Source organism: Cyprinodon tularosa, unplaced genomic scaffold (genome assembly GCF_016077235.1).
Source record: "Cyprinodon tularosa strain WSP-4 unplaced genomic scaffold, ASM1607723v1 ctg757, whole genome shotgun sequence".
Lineage (NCBI taxonomy): Eukaryota > Metazoa > Chordata > Actinopteri > Cyprinodontiformes > Cyprinodontidae > Cyprinodon > Cyprinodon tularosa.
In genome coordinates this window covers 171,714-193,815 of record NW_024039515.1, presented here as the reverse complement: position 1 = coordinate 193,815, position 22,102 = coordinate 171,714, and the positions used below count along the sequence as shown (strand labels likewise).

Here is a 22,102-nt window from a genome sequence, read left to right as displayed (position 1 = left end):
CAAACCTTGGAAACCAAGTCCAGTGGATTGGTTTTTAAACTCATGCATGTTCTCACACACTTTCAATAGGCGTTCCCTCTCGGGAGCGGGAACAGGGGAGAAGGTGGGTCTTTTCAAAAATTGGCGAAAATCCTCCACTACATCTTTAATATCAGCAGAGTCAAATTTTTGAGAAAGGCAGCCTGCATGGAGCATCAAGAGGCACCAAGTGCTGAATAATGACCTGAAAAATCATTTGATATATCTCAAATTAAGCAAATCCTTGGCTTAGAAGTTATGCATTGCTTCTTTAAAGAAGCTAAAATAAACCATAAAAGCTTTTAACATATAGATTTATGTTTCTCTTATCTTTTCTGCTGTGATCGTCTCTTACTTTCTTTGTATCTTAAATGTTTGCTTGGCGTTTATCCTACATAGAAAGCAGCTTACGGTCGGCGTCAGGATACAAATTGATTAGTGTATTAACATGTTTGTTTATGGTTCAGTTGGGTCTTGATAAAGTTCTTTGGGGAGTCTGTATTTCAGTTTGTCAAACTGTCCTGGTTTAGTCCATTTACCACTAGAACAAAGCAGAACAATCCAAGATAATGTTTTGTAGCTGTTTAAAGAGTTTAGACAACAATGTGGGACGATCAGAGCACCATTTAATCCATCACCTGGAATAGAAATAACAGTGCTAGACTTCGTCTAGCTGAACTGTCAAGCTAAATCTAGAGAATTTGTAAGAACATAAACATTCAGAGAAGCAGCTGGGAGGTTTATGGTTACAATAGAGAAGCTCTAAGGTTGAATAATCTGTCATCAGATCAGCTTTCAGGTGTGTCTCCACCATTTCAGAGCTTATTAAAAGGTGAGAGGCAAGGTTCTTGCAATAATCAAAGAAAGCGATTGCAGCCCCCATTGGAGGTTTACAACAAATCATGCAGGGAGAACCTGTGGGGGACGGTTATAGAGAGTAACTCCAGGGTAGCTGCAGGGATCCACAGCTCGCATGAAAGAGTCTCTGAACCATTTTCTTAACTTTTTTTCTTTTTGCTCTCTACAGATTAATCCTTTATTTAAAAAAAAAGACTGCTTAAAGAATAAGCAGGGGGTGGGGTTGGGCATATATATGTATATATATATATATATATATATATATATATATATATATATATTAGTGCTGTCAATCGATTAAATTTTTTAATCGCGATTAATCGCATCAATGCCTGAGTTAACTCGCGATTAATCGCATTTTAATCGCACATTTTTTTCCTGATTGAAAATCATTTAAATACTCTTGATGACATACAAAACAATACATACAGGCTAGTTTTGTGCCAATGTTCTTTTTTTAAAATGAAAACAGGTCACAGATACTGATTTAAGCCATAGAAACATATGGCAAGAAGATGGGGAGGCATGTAGCAAAAAATAACAAATATGTAGCCAAAAAAAAGGCCCTGAAAACAGGCTGATGTAAAAGACAGTCTTTACAGTTAATACAGTCTTTTGAACAAAGACAAGCATTTTACCCTACTGCTATAAAATGCAGTAGAGTTAACATTAGATGTTAATTAACCAAGGTAATAATGAACAATTTTCAATCAATACATCAAAATCAATAGACCGACATCACTAGATGGAGGTAGTCTATGCTCTAGAAAGTTACTTTTCAGCCTCTTAACAAAAATGAGAACACACACACACCCACTCACCCACACACAGACACACCCACCCACCCACACACACACACGATACCGACCTGTGGCGTACACAGACAGCAAGAGTGCCGTAGCAGATTCCATTTCACCTCAGTAATCTGTTTTCTCAGCGTATTTCAGGTTGCTACTAGTTACCAGACACTCAACTTGTTTGTTGGTGGTGGGGCTTAAAGAAAAGGCACTAGTGTAATGGCATGTTATGGCCACTTGGTGGCACTCTGGGTTTGAATGGAAAAATGTAGAAGAACAAGAAAAAGTTAATAAAGTTATCTAGTTACATCCTGATCGTTGTGTCCTTGAATATAGAGAATAGAGGAACAATACATGGTGTCAGAAGATCATAACTCACGACAGAAGGAGTCTAGTGACACAGATAACGTGTCGGAGGAGTTATACGGTGGGAAGAAAGAAACGGATCACCTGCGGTGCAAGGAAAGCAGTGAGTCGGCGAAAGCTAAAAACAAGCTAGCGACTAGCTAAAAGCACGAAGCATGGACAACGTATTTACCATTACCCCACCGGGACCGTTCGATTTCGAGCCAAGCTCGTGGCCAGCATGGATAAAAAGATTCGAACGCTTCAGAATGGCGTCTGGATTGATGGAAAAAGACGGCGCATATCAGGTGAATACTCTCATTTACACAATGGGGGACAAGGCTGATGACATCCTAAGTTCATTGCAACTAACAGAAGAAAAACAAAAGGACTATAAGGAGGTAAAAGAGGCTTTTGATGGACATTTTATCGGAGTGCATAATGTTATTTATGAACGAGCCAAGTTTAATAAGAGATGTCAGGAAGTTGGCGAATCTGCAGAGAATTTTATCACCGCTGTGCATAAGCTGGCTGAACACTGCAACTACGGCCTCTTACGCGAGGAGATGATCCGAGATAGGATTGTTGTTGGCATACGTGACGCCAAATTGTCTGAAAGATTGCAACTTAACCCAGCGTTGGATTTACATACGGCCATTGTTCAAGTGAGGCAGCACGAGGTGGTGAAAAAGCAACAAGCTGTTCTACGGTCAGCTGAGTCACCAGGGCAAATGGATGCAGTTTTTCATAACTATAAGAGACAGGCTCATAAAAATAAATCTTGGCAACGTGCCAACCCTTCTCAGCCTCATGCTACCACGACAACGTCCAAACAATGTGGAAAGTGTGGCAAAACCCCAAAACATTCATGGACTGAGTGCCCAGCTAAAGATGTTGAGTGCAGAAAATGCCATAAAAGGGGACACTTTGCGAAAGTGTGCAGATCGGGTCCAAAGCTAGAATCCATTGAGGAGGACGCAGCTAGGGCTTATCTAGGAACTATTGACCACCCACATTTGTCGACATGGACAGAAATACTTACCATAAACGGCAGCCCGTTGCGTTTTAAGGTGGATACTGGCGCGTCTGTGACTGCTATCCCAGAGACGGAATATGTACGGGATCGATATGGCAAATACACAGTGCCACAAAGACCACTGCTGGGGCCCGCCAATCAACCTCTGGATGTTAAAGGGCAAGTGAAGGCTGTCATTCAGAGAGGCAACAGAAGGATTGAGGAGGAGGTGTTCATTGTGAAGGACCTGAGCACACCCTTACTGGGCCTCCCTGCAATTCGCAGACTGCAGATGATTCCACAGCTTCATAGCATAGACGATGCAGAGGCATACTTCCGCTCAACCTACCCAGATGTCTTCACAGGGCTAGGTAAACTTAAAGGAGAGTACAAAATTAAGCTGAAAGATGATGCAACACCCTATGTTCTCTCTGCTCCGCGTCGTGTAGCCATTCCCCTCCGCAGCAAAGTGAAAGAGGAATTGGACCGGATGGAGAAGATGGGGGTCATAGGCCGCGTGGAAGAACCAACTGAATGGTGCGCAGGCATGGTCCCTATTGTGAAAACATCAGGGAAAATACGCATTTGTGTAGATTTAACACATCTGAATGAGAATGTCATCAGGGAGAGGCTCATCTTACCGGCAGTGGATGAGACGCTGGCCAAGCTAGAAGGAGCCAGGATCTTCACAAAGCTCGACGCGACATCAGGCTTCTGGCAGGTACCGCTACATAAAGACTCAATGCTGTTGACCACGTTCATCACACCAGAGGGACGCTACTACTTCAAGAGGCTCCCTTTTGGAATATCTTCGGCTCCCGAACATTTTCAGAAGAGGATTTCTCAGCTGATTGATGGTATTGACGGAGCCCTGTGCCATGCTGATGATGTCCTTGTCACGGGAAAGGATCGAGCAGAGCATGACGAACGGCTGCACAAAGTGCTACAGAAATTCAGAGAAGCTGGACTTACTCTAAATGAGAAATGCCAGTTTGCTAAGGGTGAAATTCGATTCCTGGGCCATGTCATAAACTCAACAGGCATCAGAGCAGACCCAGATAAAATAAAAGCGATCCTTGATATGCCTGAGCCGAAGGATGTGGGGGACGTTCGCCGTTTCATTGGCATGGTGAATTATGTGGGCAAATTCTCACCACGTCTGCCTGACCTGACAAAGCCCATCCGTGACCTGTTAAAGTCAGAGAACAGCTGGATATGGCAGGCACCCCAACAGAGAGCGTTCCTGGAGACGAAAAAGGAACTAGGGTCAGAGACTGTGTTAGCCCAATACAGCCCGAGTCACGAAACCATGGTATCAGCTGATGCTTCTTCCTATGGACTGGGAGGGGTGTTGACACAAAAACAGCCTGACGGTGAATGGAGACCTGTAGTTTTCATTTCTAGAAGTCTGACCAAGGCCGAATCGCGGTACGCCCAAATAGAAAAAGAGGCTCTAGCTGTGACCTGGGCGTGTGAGCGCCTGCGAGGATACCTGAGTGGGCAGGATTTTACTATAAGGACTGATCACAAGCCACTTATAACCCTCCTGAAGTCCAGAGCACTGGACGACCTCCCTCCAAGGATTATCAGATTCAGGCTTAGATTGCTAAGATTTAATTTCAACATAATCCATGTCCCAGGCAAAAACTTGATAACCGCTGATGCCCTGTCGAGAGCGCCTCTTCCAACCACGGCTACGGAGGCAGAGCAAGACCTGGAAAAAGAATGTAAAGCGTACCTGGACAGTGTAGTAGAAAACCTCCCAGCCACACCGACAAAGCTGGAACAGATTAAGAGGGCGCAAACCTCAGACAACACATGCAAACGTCTCAGTCACTACATTGCAAATGGCTGGCCCGAACACAGACGAGATGTACACGAGCTGCTGCTGCCCTACTGGCAGGACAGGTCAGTTCTGCACGATGGAGGATTACTCATGAAAGGTGAGAGACTCATAATACCTGAAAGCATGAGACCTGATATCCTGCAGAGACGTCAACAGGGACACCAAGGCATCAACAAATGCCTAGCTAGAGCTAGAGAATCAGTCTGGTGGCCAGGCATCACGTCTGCTGTGAAACAGATGGTGGAGAGATGTGAGATTTGCGCACGGGAAGCTCACACAGCAGTCGAGCCCCTGCTCACTACCGACCTCCCAAACAGACCATGGCAGAGAGTCGCGGCAGATCTTTTCCAATGGCAGAATGGGAATTACTTAGTCATGATAGACTACTTTTCTTGTTTTATTGAAGTTTGCAACCTACCTAACAGCACATCTGCAAAACAGACTATTGCAAGAATTAAAGCTGTGTTTGCTAGACATGGATGCCCAGAAGTGCTTGTCACGGACAATGGCCCACAATTTTCCTGTCACGAATTCGCTCTGTTTGCACAAGAGTATGACTTCAGGCACGTGACAAGCAGCCCCCGTTATCCGCAGAGCAATGGGGAGGCTGAACGGGCCGTCAGAACAGTGAAGTCCCTTTTGGAGAAAGAGGGAGATTTCCATAAGGCTCTGTTGGCCTACAGGGCCACCCCATTGGCACATGGGAGCTCCCCAGCACAACTACTGATGGGGAGGAGAATCAGAACACCAGTCCCTGTGTCACCGGAGCAGTTACAACCAAAGTGGCCGGATCTCAAGACATTCAGAGAAAAGGACACTGCCTTGAAACTGAAACAACAACAAACGTTTAACCGGAGACACCGTACTCAAACTCTGCCACCTCTTCAGCCCGGACAGCAGGTGTGGATCAGACCCACACGCACCAGAGGGACAGTTGTGGGACCTGCACCTACACCGCGCTCATATGAGGTGGAAACCCCGGAAGGAGGACGGATGCGGCGCAACCGTTCACAACTCAGAGAGGTACCAGTACCTCCAACATCAGGTGAGGTGACGACGACTAGGTCAGGGAGACTGTCCAGGGCTCCTGAAAGACTGGACCTTTGAACAGTATACACACATGCACATCACGGTGGACAAGGAAGAAAATAAGACATGTTAAAAAGAAAAAAAAAGTCACAATTTTCCTGTTTGAAAGTTGAAATGTTATTAGGAAAGGCAGGTTCTGGTTGTTGAAAACTAAAGGTTTAAGTAATAGCCACAGTGAAATGGAATGTCTTCGGTTAGCCGCTCAGGTTACGTCCATTGATGAATATATTACAATGATTTGAAGTTCTGCCAAATCGGTTAAACGTTTATCTAAAAGGGGGAGATGTAATGGCATGTTATGGCCACTTGGTGGCACTCTGGGTTTGAATGGAAAAATGTAGAAGAACAAGAAAAAGTTAATAAAGTTATCTAGTTACATCCTGATCGTTGTGTCCTTGAATATAGAGAATAGAGGAACAATACAACTAGCGCCACCCAGTGTATGAGCGTCTTTTTCCCTTGAGGAGGTCCGCTCTCGAAGCCTATGAGAAATGCATAGACTGGGGGAAAATAGCCCCGCCTTCCCGCAGGCTGCAGCGGGATGTACTTGGAAAATTGTGCCATAAAACCACATAGCGTTAATCTCACGTTAAAAAAATTATCGCCGTTAAAATAGCCTCGCGTTAACGCGTTAATAACGCGATAATTTTGACAGCACTAATATATATATGTATATATATATATATATATATATATATATATATATATATATATATATATATATATATATATATATATATATATATATATATATATATATATATATATGCCCAATATATTGAATATATATATTTAAATATTCTATTCAGAAGGAAAGGGAGACATCGTCAGAGCTGATCTGTTTAGATCAGTGTTAGATTGGCCCAATTAAAGTTCTAATTAAAGAAATGTTGACAAAACTAACAGCAACAGGGTGCAGCTCTTAGCCACTAGGGGCGCTAGACCTGTAACTTCCAGATAAATTTCAATTGAGAAATACTTTATTAATGGGAAATTAAATGTTTTAGTAACTCATCAGCTTTTTCTCAACCAGTTGTTGTAGATGTTGGTCGCTGTAGGCAGGAGGATTCCTTTGTAGCTGTCTGTCTTGCATCAGATCTGGAGAAGCCTCTGACTGAAGAAAATCTGTTGGTGTTTCAACAGTCTGATGATGATGTTCATTATAGTTCATAATGTTCTTCAGTTTAATGATTTTCATTTCGTTTTTTATTTCTTTTGTTTTACTCTTTTTAGAATACCCTAAAGTTACTGCATCGCAGAATGAACCACTGTCCATTTTTGGAGTCTGATAGCAGACATCACAGAGTTCCTGCCAAAGAAAAGGCCCCCTTCACCCCTCTAGATTAAATCCTACATCAAAATAACAGAAAATATGTCTAATCTGCAATGTTTAGCTTACTTAGCTCGGGGGTTTTAGGGGAGCTCAGGCTGCTTTAAAGCCGTGCTCTTGGTCACATGACTTATCACATAATTTAGAGAGAGATACGTCAAGCTGAAGTTATGCAAGTTTTTCAGAAGCCTGAACTAAGCATTAATATGCACCAAATGCTGAATATTGATCTGAAAAATCATCTTATACATCTCCAAATCCACACAGTCTTTCTTTAAATCTTAATATTCAAAGATGCTCCCCTTCTAATCTGAATGATAATTGAACTTTATTGATCTCACATTGGAGAAATTTATCTCTGCATTTAACCCTTCCGAAGCGGTGGGCTGCCATCATGGGGCGCCCGGGGAGTGGTGTACGACTTTACACGAGTGACTAAAGTGAATGTGATTGGTCCTTTATCAAGGGGGTGGGATTGTTGTGGTGGAAGGTTCGCAAGTTTGGTTGTGGCCGGTTTGTCTGAAGCATCTTGCTAACCAGTTAGGAACTTGGTGCTAGTAGGTTCCCAATAGGAAATTCCATTGGGACCAAGTAGCACTAAATTGGTGACTTAGAAACGACGCTGTCAAGGAACGCTATGGACAGAGTAAACATAAAAGAGGAGGAGAGTTTAGTGTCGGAGGTCGTGGATGAGTCTCCTCCGTCATCCATTTTTTATTTAGAGGAGGAAAGCGGGGACGAAGATGTTGTGGAAGAGGACGCCAGGGCGGCAGAAGCTTGGTTTGGTGTAGAAGGCTTCCAGCCGTACATGTTTGAGCCCTTGCCTCACAACGCTGCCAGTTCTGTTAGCTCTACGCCTGCCGAAGACACAGACGTCCATCCCCGTGAACACTGGGACGCAACTCAATGGGAAAGGAAATTATTCTTATTTCAACCGTTGCGTATATTAGCTGCGACATATGAATCAAGATGCTATGACTGAAAAAATTTGATTGACAGATGACCTTTGATATATGATTGGCCGAATTTAAGTGTTCAAACTGACGTACAACTAACCGACCTTCATAAGATAACAGGAAAAAAAAATTATTTTAAGTCAGGATTTTTTTTTTTATAGAAATTTTGTAAATTTTGGGAGAATATACACTGATAAAGAGTACATTTATATACATGTTTAAGCCAGAATGATTTGGAAATTCTGATATAATTAGGTCTTGCTCAGAGTGGCAGTGGGTTTCGAACTCAAAACCTCAGAATTCCAAGCTCTTTGCCCTAGCTAACCACTAGCCCGCTAACCTGACTCCACCAGATGGATTTGCGCCGCATATCCATCTGGAAACCTTCCGTTGAAGTAATTTTGGGAAGGGGCCAAAATACTGGTTAGCTGATTGGCCTATGTTGGTGATAGACGGGCCAAATAAACCAATCAGATCAACGAAGCATATGACGTACTAACAGAGCGACGACGAAAACACAACCACAAGCCAGGCAACTCTTGCCGAAACCAGTCGGGAGAAGAGCAAAAACATCTTTTCCTCTGAGAAAAGCCTCCAGAGCAGTGTTTTGCTCTTCTTTGAAGAAATACTCTGAAGAAATACTCTGTAATTCCGATAAAACTTGCTCGATAGCCACGCTAACGCTAGTTTCATCGGCTGAAGCTGCCATGTTCTTTAGACTGAACTGTCGCGCTTCTCGTTGCGTCACACCTCAACCCGCCTCAAAGCCAACGATGATTGGACGTTCGTTTGGTGAACGGCTCCAAATTTTCTTTAACAGAGAGTCTCCAGACTGATTAGCGAGTGAAACCTTGAAAGCTCGCGAGATCAGGATGGTCTCACGAGGCGCCTAGCCTGCCACTCCCTCCACTTATTTTAAAAACGAAAATAAGATATTAAAGCTACTAGAGGGAGATTATAAAGAACAATTACTGAGCATCTTGTTTCTACAGAGAGGCTGAATTGAAATCCTGTTTTTTTCTTTTAGATTGTGGTTTCACCAATAAGGTTTGTGGCTATAACATGACAAAACATGAACATTATTATTAGGTAACCAGGAAGTCCAATAAACGGATCTGCTAACTGAATGATGGGATATTTGGGTTTGATTTACAATGATTTTATTCTCTTGTTTAATAAACATTGCAACTTTTGGCAAAGCTTTTCACATTTTTTGGAAGAAACCCAGCACCTTCTCCACAGCAGTATTTTTCAAGGTATTGATGAGGTTCTCTGGTCACAGACAGAGCTTTTGAGGAAACACACACTTGTTTTTCCATATTCCTTCCCATGATTTTATTGATTCTGCATTCGCTCTGATTAGAACACGTCATCCTATCTACCAGGATTCTGGTGGTTTTCCTCATGTCTGGAAGCATGTTTTTCTAATATTCTGTGCCTGCAGCAGACCTCTGTTTGTGCATTGTTTTCCTGGGTCAATACTTCACACTCTCACTGTATTTCACCCCCAAACAAATATCCTCAGTAATGATCAGCAGCATATGAACTACAGCTACTCTAATCAGCATTCCTCTCCCAGCTACACAACAGCAAAACCTTTCAAAACACAAGGAATTGCGTTTCATCAGTCACAATATGACAAATCAAACACTAATTACAATATCTGACAAAATTATATCAACAAATCATTTTTTTTGCCTCTCTTATTACGTTTTTCCGCCCGTTTGGCTTGAAGGTTTTTTTTTTCCCAGTGGACCCTGAAAGAAATTCATCATTTATGCAAGAGCTGGAGACTGAATTTATGGATATAAATTCTGTTGGCAGCATGCCTCTCTGCTTGCTTGGAGCATAAAGAAAGCCTGAGTCATGTTTAAATGTGGGCTGTGGGAGACCATAAATCCTTATCGCAACAACCTTTGACCACTCCGAAACTCTGAAGGCTGTGAGCGATTGATGAACCTGATAACAAGCAGGAGGAATCAAACAATTACATATGACTGGAAATAACCACACAGAAGCTCTAAACAACACAAATGTCTCCTTGCAGCAACAGCCGACACAAATGCATCCCCCACCCCCCCACTGGTAAAGATGAGTAAAAAAAAATTTTATTACGGAAGATGTGATTTTCACAGAGAGGAAAGCAGGTATTGGTAGCCATACTGTCACGACTACAGTGACTGTAGACAATACCCCCCCCAGTCCTCCCTGCATTATTTCACAAGCTTATTTTTGAAATGACATTCGTATTTTTACCAGAATTTATGTCTGGATGGCTATGAAAGAAGATTTTGCACAGATCTGATCAAAAGTTTTGGATAAATGTATGGAGTGAATTTTGTTCCATTATTCTTAAAAGTAAATAACACATTTTATAAATGGAAATTCTGAAAAAAATTAAATAATGCAATCAAGAAATTAGAGTTTGAAAAACGCCTTTAATAAAAAAATAAAAAGACTTAGAGTGGAGGTCTACAACAGGGGGTCTGTGACCCCTAGGGGGTCCATAGTGGTACTGCATGGGGGTCCTACAAGTTTTGGTTGATTACACTTTTTTTTAATATTCCCCCCTGCAATTTTTTCCACTAATTGAAATGTCTTTAAATCCACATTAACATGAATTCAACAGACTGTAGTAAACAGATAAATGGACAGAAGATGTCTTTCAGTCATCAATGCACACATTCAGCGACACACAGGAGCTCTTTCAAGCTGGGCACCATTTCATTTACAACACCTGTCCCATCAACCAGGAATCAGAATCAGAAATACTTCAATAATCCCAGGGAGGAATTACTTTCATTACATTACTCTATCTGTAATAGAGTGACTATAGGACCAGTTTGATAGAACACAATTTCATACAATATACATAATCAGGGGCTCCCCGCTCCATCTCGACATCAGTATGGGGGTCCTTGGCCTGGAAAAGTATTTATTCAATTACTATATAAATATTATATATATATATATATATATATATATATATATATATATATATATATATATATATATATATATATATGTATTATTTTTTTTTAAACAGATCATATGTTCTCAAATGTATTTCTCATTTCGCATTTTTATTGGTCGATATGGACGTTAGCAACAACATTTTTATTGGTAGAGAGCGAGTGTTGGTATTGGGCTTGAATTGAAGAGAATGTGGTCCATAAAATGCATTTTGAAAAGAAGGCCATTTTAAAAAACTTATAAATACAGCAATCTAAAAAAGAAGTTTGAAAAAAATATATAAAGATAAAAATAATATGTCTTAAAAAAAATCTAAGAACACAGGAAAGTTACTTTTAAAACCTTTTTTAAAAATAAACTTTTTAAATTTTCATTTTTGGATTCTATGCTTTTGCAATTTCCATTTACAAAACATGTTCTTTGATTGCAATAATAATGGAACAAATAGCACTCCATATAATAATTAATGACCCAAAACTTCCACCAGTTTATTGTCTAAATGACCAGGTATGTCAAATAATTGATCTCATACAATCTGTAAGAAACCCTGAACCTTCAGACGGAAAAAACCCCCACAGCATCATAGATTTTCTACACTGCTTTGTTTTTTTTTTTGATAAAACACCCTAATCTTAATCCAAATAAATGGAGTCCTTCTCCCATTGAGAAAGTGATTTAGCGGAAATTTAATCCAGAACAAAACACAATCAGTGTTTTTACCAGAGCTGTGAAGGGAATCATGCCCCCATGTAGACATTAATGGTCCATTTCATGACCAATGAGCTTTCATAGACTATGATGGTAGAGTTGGACGTTGCTCTGCTTTAACATGAACTTCTCCTCATGTAAATCCCTCCTGCTACAACCCAGTATGCATATTTCTAATTTCACTTTAGGGATGTTTTTCAGCTGCATTAATTGATCAATTTTCCTCCTGACACGCATCCCTATATGTCTTTTACATCTTTTAAAGGACTTTTGAGGATGTTCCTCATTCTGAGCTGAACTTCTTGATGAAAATAACATCATGAATTCATCCAATTTAGGAAATGTTTTTTTCTTTACATGCCTCCTGGAAAACCCACAGGGATGATGTCTAATGATTGTCATAATAATAGTTATTATATTAATAATGACTTTGTTTATGAAGAAATTGCAGACTGCTGAACAGCTACTAAAAGATTAAAAGTAAATCTTTGAGGTAAAAAGTAATGATCTCATGGGGAGTGGTGGCCTAGTGGTTACGGCATTTTGCTTAGGATCCAGAGTTTCTGAGTTCAAGCCCCCCTCCCACAGACCATTCTGGGTCCCTGAGCAAAGACCCTTAACCCCACACTGCTCCCTGGGTGCCGCACAATGGCAGCCCACTGCTCCGCAAGGGGATGGGTTAAATGTAGAGAGTTAATTTCCTTACTCTGTACTTGTGACAGTGTAATGACAATAAAAAGTTGGGGGAAAAAAATAATTATCAAAACAGACCAGGATAAAAACAATAGACCTTACATCAGTGTAAAAAGGCACAAAGGAGTGTGAACCATTGGGTTTTTAACATCATTTAAGAAACCTCTAGAGAAGATGGCTCCCTGATATCTTGAGGGAGATTGTTCCACATAAATAGTGTAAGATAAGGGAAAAAAAAAACACTTCCAGCAGTTTTCCTTCTGGCTTTAGGGACCTTAACAAGGCCAGTGCCCTGAATTTGCAGAGCACGAGGTGGAATATACAGGTGCAAAATAAGGAGCCAGGCAATTTAAAGCCTCGTATGAAAGCAACTACATTTTAAAATATGCTTCAAACTAAAAAAACGCAAAACAGATATCAGTACTGGAATAATATGTTTATTAAGTGATAAAAAGCAGTTCTGACCTCCTCTTTTATATGAGACTCGAAGGAAAGGAGCGGGTCAAACCACTCACCCAAGTTCCTTACCTTATCCCTCCATTTAATGACACACTCATCAAGTTTCAAGGGAAAGTTATGGAACAAATTATGACATCTCTGATGTCCAATGAGCATCAAATTAGTCTTACTGTTATTAGGAAACATGAGATTACCGGATAACCAGCCCCTACGTGCAGCTAACTCTCCCGATTCTTTACATCTCTGAACAGATTCCTGTGGTAACAACACATATAGCAGAAGATCATCAGCATAATAGTGAAAAGTTGCATCAAAAGACCAAAGAAGAAGCCCAAGATGCAGGAGGTAGAGAGGAAACGTCAAAGGATAAGCACAGACCCTTGAGGGACTCCATCTTCAAAATCTCAGAGAGATCTTTCCTTCTAGCATCTTCCCGGTACCATCCTTTTTACTGGTTGTGGTGCCAAGATTAGTTTGCTTCCTAACTAGTGTCAGGACTCCTGTGTTTTTGTGTCTGTGTTTCTTTGTTTGTCTCCCTTCATCCACCAGGAGGCACCTGTTTCTGGTCCACCTCCTCACACACCTGTGGATGGTTTCCTCGTTAAACGGAGTGTTCTTAAACTGCTGAATGCCACTACTTCGACGCCGGAGTGTTTGCCAGTTTAGGGTACTCTAGCCAAGCTGAGTTTTTGCTGAGTCAAGCTGAGCTCTTGTCAACCTGAGTTTAACTTTGTTTTTTTCTTTGCCTCTCAGCAGGAAGTCATCCTACAAACTGGTTTTCTTGGGCCTTCACACCCTGGAAGGATCAACTGAGCTTCAAACTGAGCTGGGGTTCAAACAGGAGGTTTGGAGCCACTTTCCCTAAGAGATCGTTTGAGCTTCTCACTGAGAAATGGATTATTCACCACAACGACCCGTTCAAGTACCGCAGGAAATCTGAGTGGCAGTCAGCTTTCTCCGTTCACCAAGGAACAACCGCAGTCTGAGTAAACCCTGTTCTGCCCTCCACCGAATCAGACAAACACTGGAACCATGGCACACAGACAGGAGTCAAGGATTCAACAACTTCTCTGGAAACGTGAGTCGGCAACCAAATCCTCTTCTCCAAGTTCACAAGTCAAATTCCCCATTGAGCCTGAACTAACCGCTGTGTCTTCCCCTCACTTTACAGTTCCGGTTGAGCAGTGTTCAGAGCAACACTTCTCCCTCTGTTTAACTTCTTCAATAAAAGCCGTTAAACCTTTTCTCTGGTCTCTCTGTTCGATTTTCTGCATTTGGGTCTGAACTTTGTAACATCATGAGGTCCAGACTGTTAGCCATCAGGGAAACAGAACATTGTGGATTACTAATTAGCAATTTTAATGAAACTGATTCACTTTAAAAAGTAGGAAACCATGTTAGGAATGTATCTCTAAACTTTTTTTTAAATGAGTAGCAGCTATTATGCCGTCTGTAATTCTGTCAAGCAGTAACAAGTGTGTAATTAAAGGATATTTCTTTCTTTAACCAATAAATGCCCTTGAGTTAATAATGATTTTTTTGTCTTATTTCTGTAAAGAAACGCTGAAAGGTTCTTTGCACATCTTTAGCAGGGCTGCCAACAGATGAAACAATGTCTGTATGGGAAGGAAGCAGCCCTGCCTCACTTAATGCATTCACACAATGTTCTCCGCTCTAAATGAACGAGTAATGGAGGCAGGAAGAAAAGGCCGTAACAAGGTGGATGATGATAACTACATGACAGCAAACCTGTCTTGACCTTCTGCAACCTTCTTCCACTCCCTCCTCCTCTAGAGTAATTCTTCTGACTGTGCAGAAAATCTTACAGAGTTAAACAAAAGCTTTTCCTTTCAGTTTCAGGAAATAATAAGTTTATGTCCCACAGATAAGAATGATATTTGTTATATAAGCTCCACATTATCTTAAATAACATCCTAAATGTTTAAACCTGCAACTGACAGTCACTGACACAACACCTCCGCAACTAGAAAGTATAACGAATGAGTTTAAACCTTTTTTTAACTCTTATGTGTCATTTATTGTGTTAGTTAATCATAAAACCCAAATAATCTGCTCAAGGCAAGTAAAAAAGCAAAAAGGGGAGCAGGTTGTTAAAGTTTGCACACCCATTAACTCAGTTGTTTCAAAAAATAAATGTCAATTGCAGTAAATACACATTACAATAAAATATTACAATAAAATCAACCACACTCTAATTAAATAAAAAAGAAGCATTTTTTAGGCTCAGTTGCTTTTTTAAGTGTTAAATACAATGTTACATATCTATTGATCCGTCTTGTTTTTATTTTATTTTATTTTTTTAACTGTGTCCTGTCTGACGATGTGGCATTAAGAATAACTGCCTTGATGCCAAAAAGAACCCATCTTTCTTGCCTATCTTGTTTTTTAAAGACAGATCCTAAAATGGGTACCTTTATTTATTGATTTAATTTCTACCAGCCCAAGTGAAATAACACAGCCTCTCCTCCAGGGGGCGCACCCCTCACTTTGGGAACTCAGCTTTGCTGAAGCGTCTTTTTAGTTAATTTCACTAAAGATTCTTTTTTTATATGGATCTATAAACATTCTGCATCATTTCTCTGAGATATTGGCTCAGATGTTTTGTCAGATCAATAAAGGGATTTTCTATTCTATTCTATTCTATTCTAATTCCATTAGATTTTTCTTGCTGATTTTGACTCATTTTAATGTGGAAACTTCAAAACTTTATCCTCAGTGTAAACATTTAAATCTCAGTAAGTCCCTTTTTCCTAAGATAGGTGCATTTTTCCTTGATTCGAGCCGACAGTTTGCCATTGGAATAAGACTATTAAAAATAGCTGTAATAAAGGAAAATATTTGAAAAATAAATGGTCGTATTTTTCGGATACGTTTTTTTCCCCCAGAGTTTAACTTTTGCTGCTAAATCTGAAGACTTTAGGTTAAACTACGTAGAACCTTCAGGAGTTAAAATAAACCCACAGCATTATACTGCCACTGCTGATAGGGATGGCATTCATCTGGTGATGTAAAGTGTTTTTTATGTGCCAGTCTTTTTTTATTACATCTTTATTCTTTTTTTAAGACGATTTGGTAAAATGTAAACTAAGCTTACAATTATGTGGCGCGGGGAAAAGCATCCTTGTCTATTGAGCATAATTGAGATACCACAAATGCAGCGGTGTTAATTTTGACAGCTCTTCCACTCCTCATCCCTACAGCAGATGACAGTAATTAAGTCAAACACTTCAGGGCTGCATGCTATTACTACAACATGCGATGTTACATAATGTTGGTGAATGCTGTCCTAATGAAACATGTAAAAGGTGAAGAAATACCTCACTAGACAGCATCACTGTTTCTGCTTTGGGTTCCTTTAAACATAAAACCTTTATTATCTATGCAGGAAAAAAAGGAATTTATAATTTATTTTCCAACATGTTAAACTGATAGCATCCGTCCACGTCTGGTTGAACATAAGGATAGATGGGGTAGATGACATGTCCCGTGCAGACCTAAATCTGTAGTTTGGATCTAGCTTAAGATGACATTGTAAATTAAGCAAACTAAAAAGCAAAAAACAAAAAAAAACTTAAGGTTTAATAATGATTGTTTCCACAGGCACATTAGATGCTTCAAACATGAAATATAAGTCTTTTTTTCTTGAACTAAGCTGATTTTCCTTAGATTTGTCTAAATAAGACAATTAACCAAGCAATAAGATGATTTACGTTTGAAATAGGAAAAAGTACCTCCACCATTTAAAAAAAAAAAGCATAATATCCAATTATCTCATTTTAAAGGGGTAACAATTACTCGTTCCAATGGCAAATCATCTTACCTGCTCAAACTGAAGGTTATTAGACTAATGTTCAGAATTTTTTTCTTAACTTTATATCCGTTCTTGCATTAAACTGCATCTTATGTCTCACTCAGCATTTTTCAAGCTGATCCCACCTTTCAACATCCCTAAAATAAGATCTAATTTGGTTTATTTCTAGTGGTGCAGTGCAAAATGCATCAATCTAACCAAGTCTTATTATCTTATATACTGCAAAAAGTATTATTTATTTATTTTTTTTTATTCTGAGATTGATATAAGACCATAAAGACTTGTTCAGATGGGTAGTTTTTGCAGTGTAGTTCTATTCATATGAAATACCTTTCTGATTTTTGTCTTGTTTTCATCTAGTAAAAAAAACAACAACCTTAAAACAACAGTTTTACAAGAAATTTTGGGTAAAAATCAAGACTGAGACAAAGAAATCAAGAGGTTTGCAGAGAATTTAGCAGCTTCTCTTAAAGCTAATCTGCTGTTTAGTAGAAATAAACATCATTTCACTTTTCCCCATCAACCATGCACTGAAAATATTAAACTATAAGTTAGTTTTCTCGAAATAAGTGTATTTTTCTTACAATTTAGGCAGGTAAGTAAGACAACTTAAAAATGGGAAAGGATGATTTACCTTTTAGATAAAACAACAACAACAACAAAAAAATCATTATCTTATTCCAAGAGTAAAAAATATCAAATTTTCTTTTTTTTTTAGGCCCAAAATACTCACTATGTCATTTGAGGATTATCTTAATTATCCTTTTAATCAGTTTTTGCAGTGTGGAATGGAAACAAAACTTTAGAATTGAATAAAACTTTACTGATCTAAGGTTGTTTTTTTTTTTTAAATCTTCATTTCTGGAATGTTTTTTTTTTCTTCAAATTTCCTTATAAAAACTGGTTCTGTCTTTGCAACAATAATGGAACAAAATTCACTCCATAAGAGTTCAACAGTTTGCATATTGATCCAACCAGTTTATCACACCTTTTACATTTCTTCTCTATCTGATCTTAAACAGCCTTTTTCTTCTTTTTCCTCATAAAATGTTCTCCTTTGCAGCTGCTGTAGATAAAATAAAGACTTTTGTTTTTCTTTTCCATTTTTTCCATCAACTGTCATTGTTTCTTTTTATTTGTACACCCAAATAAACACATCTATTTATATACCTTTACACAAACAATGCATAAATAAAATGACGAGAAAAAAGAATATGAAATTTGATATGAAAATAACCGTTGTTACTTTCTTTCACACTCACACACATTCAGTCACACAAGGCCTTAACTGGATCTGACACATTTGTACGTCTCAGTCCTGAGGTTAGTCTCATTAGCTTTAAATATTCCTCATTTGGGTCGATTGTTGATGATACAAACTGAATGTACTTCTATTCTTTTATCCGTTGAGACAGATCATCTCCCATGGAAAAGAAGCATCTTTAATAAGGAGAGTGATTTCATGCAAATGATGCTCTCTTTGGGATTGCCCCCTCCCCATCTCTCCCTCTCTTTCTCTCTCACACACATACACACTTTGTGGCATTGCTACGGCTCAGCCCGTCTGCCAACTGTGGGATAACTGAACCGCACTGATGTTATCTGAGAGAAGAAGGTGCAAGAGTCGTTACTCGCCTGACCAGATGGCGTCAGAGCGGACTCGCACACGTACAAACTCTCGGAGAACACATATGTCCTAAATGCTTTACAAGCTACGCCGTAAGAACAAAACGAGTAAGTAGAAAGTGTGGCTTTGCTGGCTCATGGGAGTACGCTTTGACTGAGAACAAGGTCAGCCCAGTTGTATCGTAGCAGATGTCCTGTCATGATTTTGGATCACACACAGCTAATCCCACTACTCTTCCTGTGTCAGTCAGGTTGATAATTAGCTCCAAATACATCTCTCCATTCAGTTATTCCTTTTCTGAACACATTATTGGACCAAACCCCCAAGTATTCCCTTCATTGTTGCAGACTATCTGCTTGCATCGGAGATAAAGCCTCCTTATCTTCCGCAGAGAAAAATAAAATCCATTTGTCTCTGCTTGGGAATCGAGACTGTGCGTCTCTTAAAGGGCTCACACCTCGCATTCAATGGATCCTGAAATAGTGCACGTGCAAGGCCTGTTCTCATTCACCAAGGAGTCCAATGCCTCTGAGTTGGAGTGATAAGTCAGATAGTACTCCTGCAGCTGAGAGTTGAGGTCCTGCTCTTGCTTGCGGGCCTTTTTTCTGCGCTTATGGTTGACTGAATGCTCCTGCAGCTGCCTCATGGTGTTGGGGTAGCGCCTCCACGACACGTAAATAACCAGCAGGATCAATGCCACTGACAGGAACAGGGCTACGCTGCCTGCAATGATTTTATGGAAAGCCATATGTTCAAACTGCAGCTCTGGAATAAACGACGTGGAGGTCTCTGTGGAGGAAGGGAGCGTGGAGCTGAGGGCGGTGGGTTCTGCTGTCTGTATGTGTGTCCCGGCAGGACTCACAGGAGAAAGGGTTGATTTCTGTGACGGCGATGATGGATGACTCAGGTCTGTAACTCCACGGGGAGCCGGCCAAACTGTGACGCTCACAGCTTGGGTTGAGTTGGAATTAACCCCGGCTGTGGTTGAGAACATGTTTGCGGCGTCCACACATAGCGAGCGGTTCCTCACCACATCCACCACCCGTTCACCCTGTGCAGCCTTGGGGCCGCTGCAAATCATGTTGATGTCCTTGGGGTCCCTGAAGGTCCGGAGCCACCCCATGAGAGGGCAGATCCCGGGGCTGCAGTCCCAGGCGTTGCCCGCTAGGCTGATGGTGGTCAACGAGGTCCACACCTCCACCACTTCTACGGGAACGCTGCTCAGCTTGTTCGTTTCCAGGTTCAGCATCTGCAAGCTCGGCATACAGCGGAAAACGTCCGGTTCCAGGGTCTGGATTTCATTCCCAGAGAGGTCCAGTTTCTGCAGTTTTGGCCAGGTCCAAGGGACCCCCTGGCTTATCGATCGGATCCGGTTCCAAGACAAATACAGAGCCTGGAGGTTGGTGAGGCGTGGGAAAATGTAGAAATTAACCCGGGAGAACTGATTGTGTTCCAAATGTAGCTCTCTCAGCTTAAAGAGTCCCAAGAACGTGGTGCGAGTGAGACTGCGCAAGCGATTGTAACCCAAATCCAAAAACTCCAAACTGCGGCATTCCAGAAATGTGCGAATGAGGATCTGTTTTAGCCCATTAGATCTGAGGTGGAGATTCTGCAGCTTGCGAAGCCCGTAGAAATAACCCGGCTGCAGGGACTGCAGCTGATTATAGGACAGGTCCAAATTTCTCAAGTTGGGTATGGCACTGAAGGTGTTGTTGAGCAGAGAGCTCAGCTTATTGGAGCTAAGGATGAGCTCCTTCAGCCTGCGCACGCCGTGGAAGGCTAAAGCATCTATACTGTGGATGGAGTTGTGGTCCAAGTAGAGCCAAATGAGCTGATTGAGATGAGCGAACTGGTACGGCAGCAGAACCAGCAGGTTGTTATAGCGCAGAGACAAACCCTGGCACCCCGTTGTGATGTTTATTGGAATGTCTTGGAAGACGCCGGACTCGCAATAAACAATCTTCCCTTCGCAGCGACAAGTCGCAGGGCACATCCTCTCCCCCTTGCTGAGCAGCAGCAGAACAGCTGTCTGCAGAAGAAGACAAGATAACCTCCAGTCCAACATCACAGAACCTGTTGGGGGTAGAGTGGGGCACAGGCAATCAAAGGGATGACTCAGTTCCTTAAAAAAAGGCATGCACAAACATCATTATATGAGCGAAGGTAAGACTTTCATTTCCTCTAAGAGTGGAAATGTTCTGGGAAACAGCTTGAGGTCTCTATAAGACCTGCTTCATTAACAGCTGCTCTTCTGACATAGAGAGACTATTTCTAGATGCATGAAGACAAGTTTCAGACAAATGCAGCTTTGTTTGAATACAAGGATGCATAAAAACTATTTTACAAATGCAGATGGTGTTATTTTAGGAGAAATCTGCCAGTTTTAGCTGTCTTTCCTGGCTGAGGAGACCGAAGACATAGAAACTGTCTCAGTAAAACACTAAAGAAATGAGTGACTTACCCATTGTCACTGAATAAAAGGGTAATCCTCCAGAGGGAAGGAGAGAAATGAAGAGAGAACGCTCTAAACTGTGCTGGGCTCAGTCCGCATACTGAGAGGAGCAGATGCAAGTTTCTCTGCAGCAGTCAGAGCCGCACCGGGGGTCTGGGTGATGCTCACAGTGGGGACCTCCTCTCACTAGGCTCGCAGTTGGACCTAACCTCGCTCCACTTCTGTCTGCTGTGCTCGCAGTTACCCATTTGAGCGCCAGCGGACCGATGCACATCACCCCCTCCTCCTCTCTGCGCTCTCTTCCTTCTGCCTCTCTTTACCTCACCCCTTTCTCAGAGACGTAGGCGTCCTCAAGAACATTAGCTTACAAACGACGGGTTTGTGCCACAGGAATACCGCCATTAACTAATTGATACTTAGACCAGGAGTATTGTCAGTTTGATTTACTGTTGGTGTTTTTGCATAGAATCTAAAGTCTATGCTCTTTGCTATGGGTGAAACATTATAAATTTCAAGGAAATTTCTTCTGTGTTGTCTAGATTTTTCTTTATTTTTCAGACGCTTGCCAAAGTGTGGTGTGACCCTTTCTGGCAGGTTCTACTAAACTCTAAAAATGGCTGATTTATTCATATAAAGCACAGGGTCACAGAAAAGTGAGCTGAAACAAGGCAAAGTTGGTCAAATAGAACAGCTGTTATGCAAATGTCTATCATTACAAAGGGAATAGAATACTTCAAGAATGTCAATTATGTGGAAATACATTTGAATTGCGTCCAAAAATACTTTAAAGCAAAATTAAATGTAGCTTACATAAAATGTGTTTTATTAAAGAGCTGTTGTTGAAGATTTCCTGCAGCAGTCTGTATCACAGCGGCTGTAAAGGAGCCTCTGACTGAAGACGTTCTGTTCTTGTAACTGTGAAGAGGATTGCTCCATGTTCTTCTTCAGGTTTATGCTGGTGAAGATTCTTAGTCATCCAGGTCATAGTTATTACTTAAAAAACAATCCACTGGACTTTGTTTCCAAGTTTGAAGACGTTTGCTTCCCTTTGTAACAGTCGTAATTGTGTTGTGTCTCTTTAAGATACTATTGCTACGCGCCACT

At 40.9% G+C, this 22,102-nt stretch overlaps 1 protein-coding gene across 1 annotated transcript; it reads right to left on the bottom strand.

Moving 5' to 3' along the window:
- Positions 1 to 15,744: 15,744 nt before the first annotated feature.
- lrrtm4l2 (leucine rich repeat transmembrane neuronal 4 like 2) lies at positions 15,745 to 21,296 on the bottom strand. The gene is made up of 2 exons (XM_038270230.1): positions 21,008 to 21,296; positions 15,745 to 20,619 (listed from the first exon to the last, which is right to left on the bottom strand). Exons 1-2 carry the CDS (start codon positions 21,009 to 21,011, stop codon positions 18,998 to 19,000), a joined length of 1,626 nt encoding a protein of 541 aa, XP_038126158.1. The 5' UTR covers positions 21,012 to 21,296; the 3' UTR covers positions 15,745 to 18,997.
- Between the last annotated feature and the right edge of the window lie 806 nt (positions 21,297 to 22,102).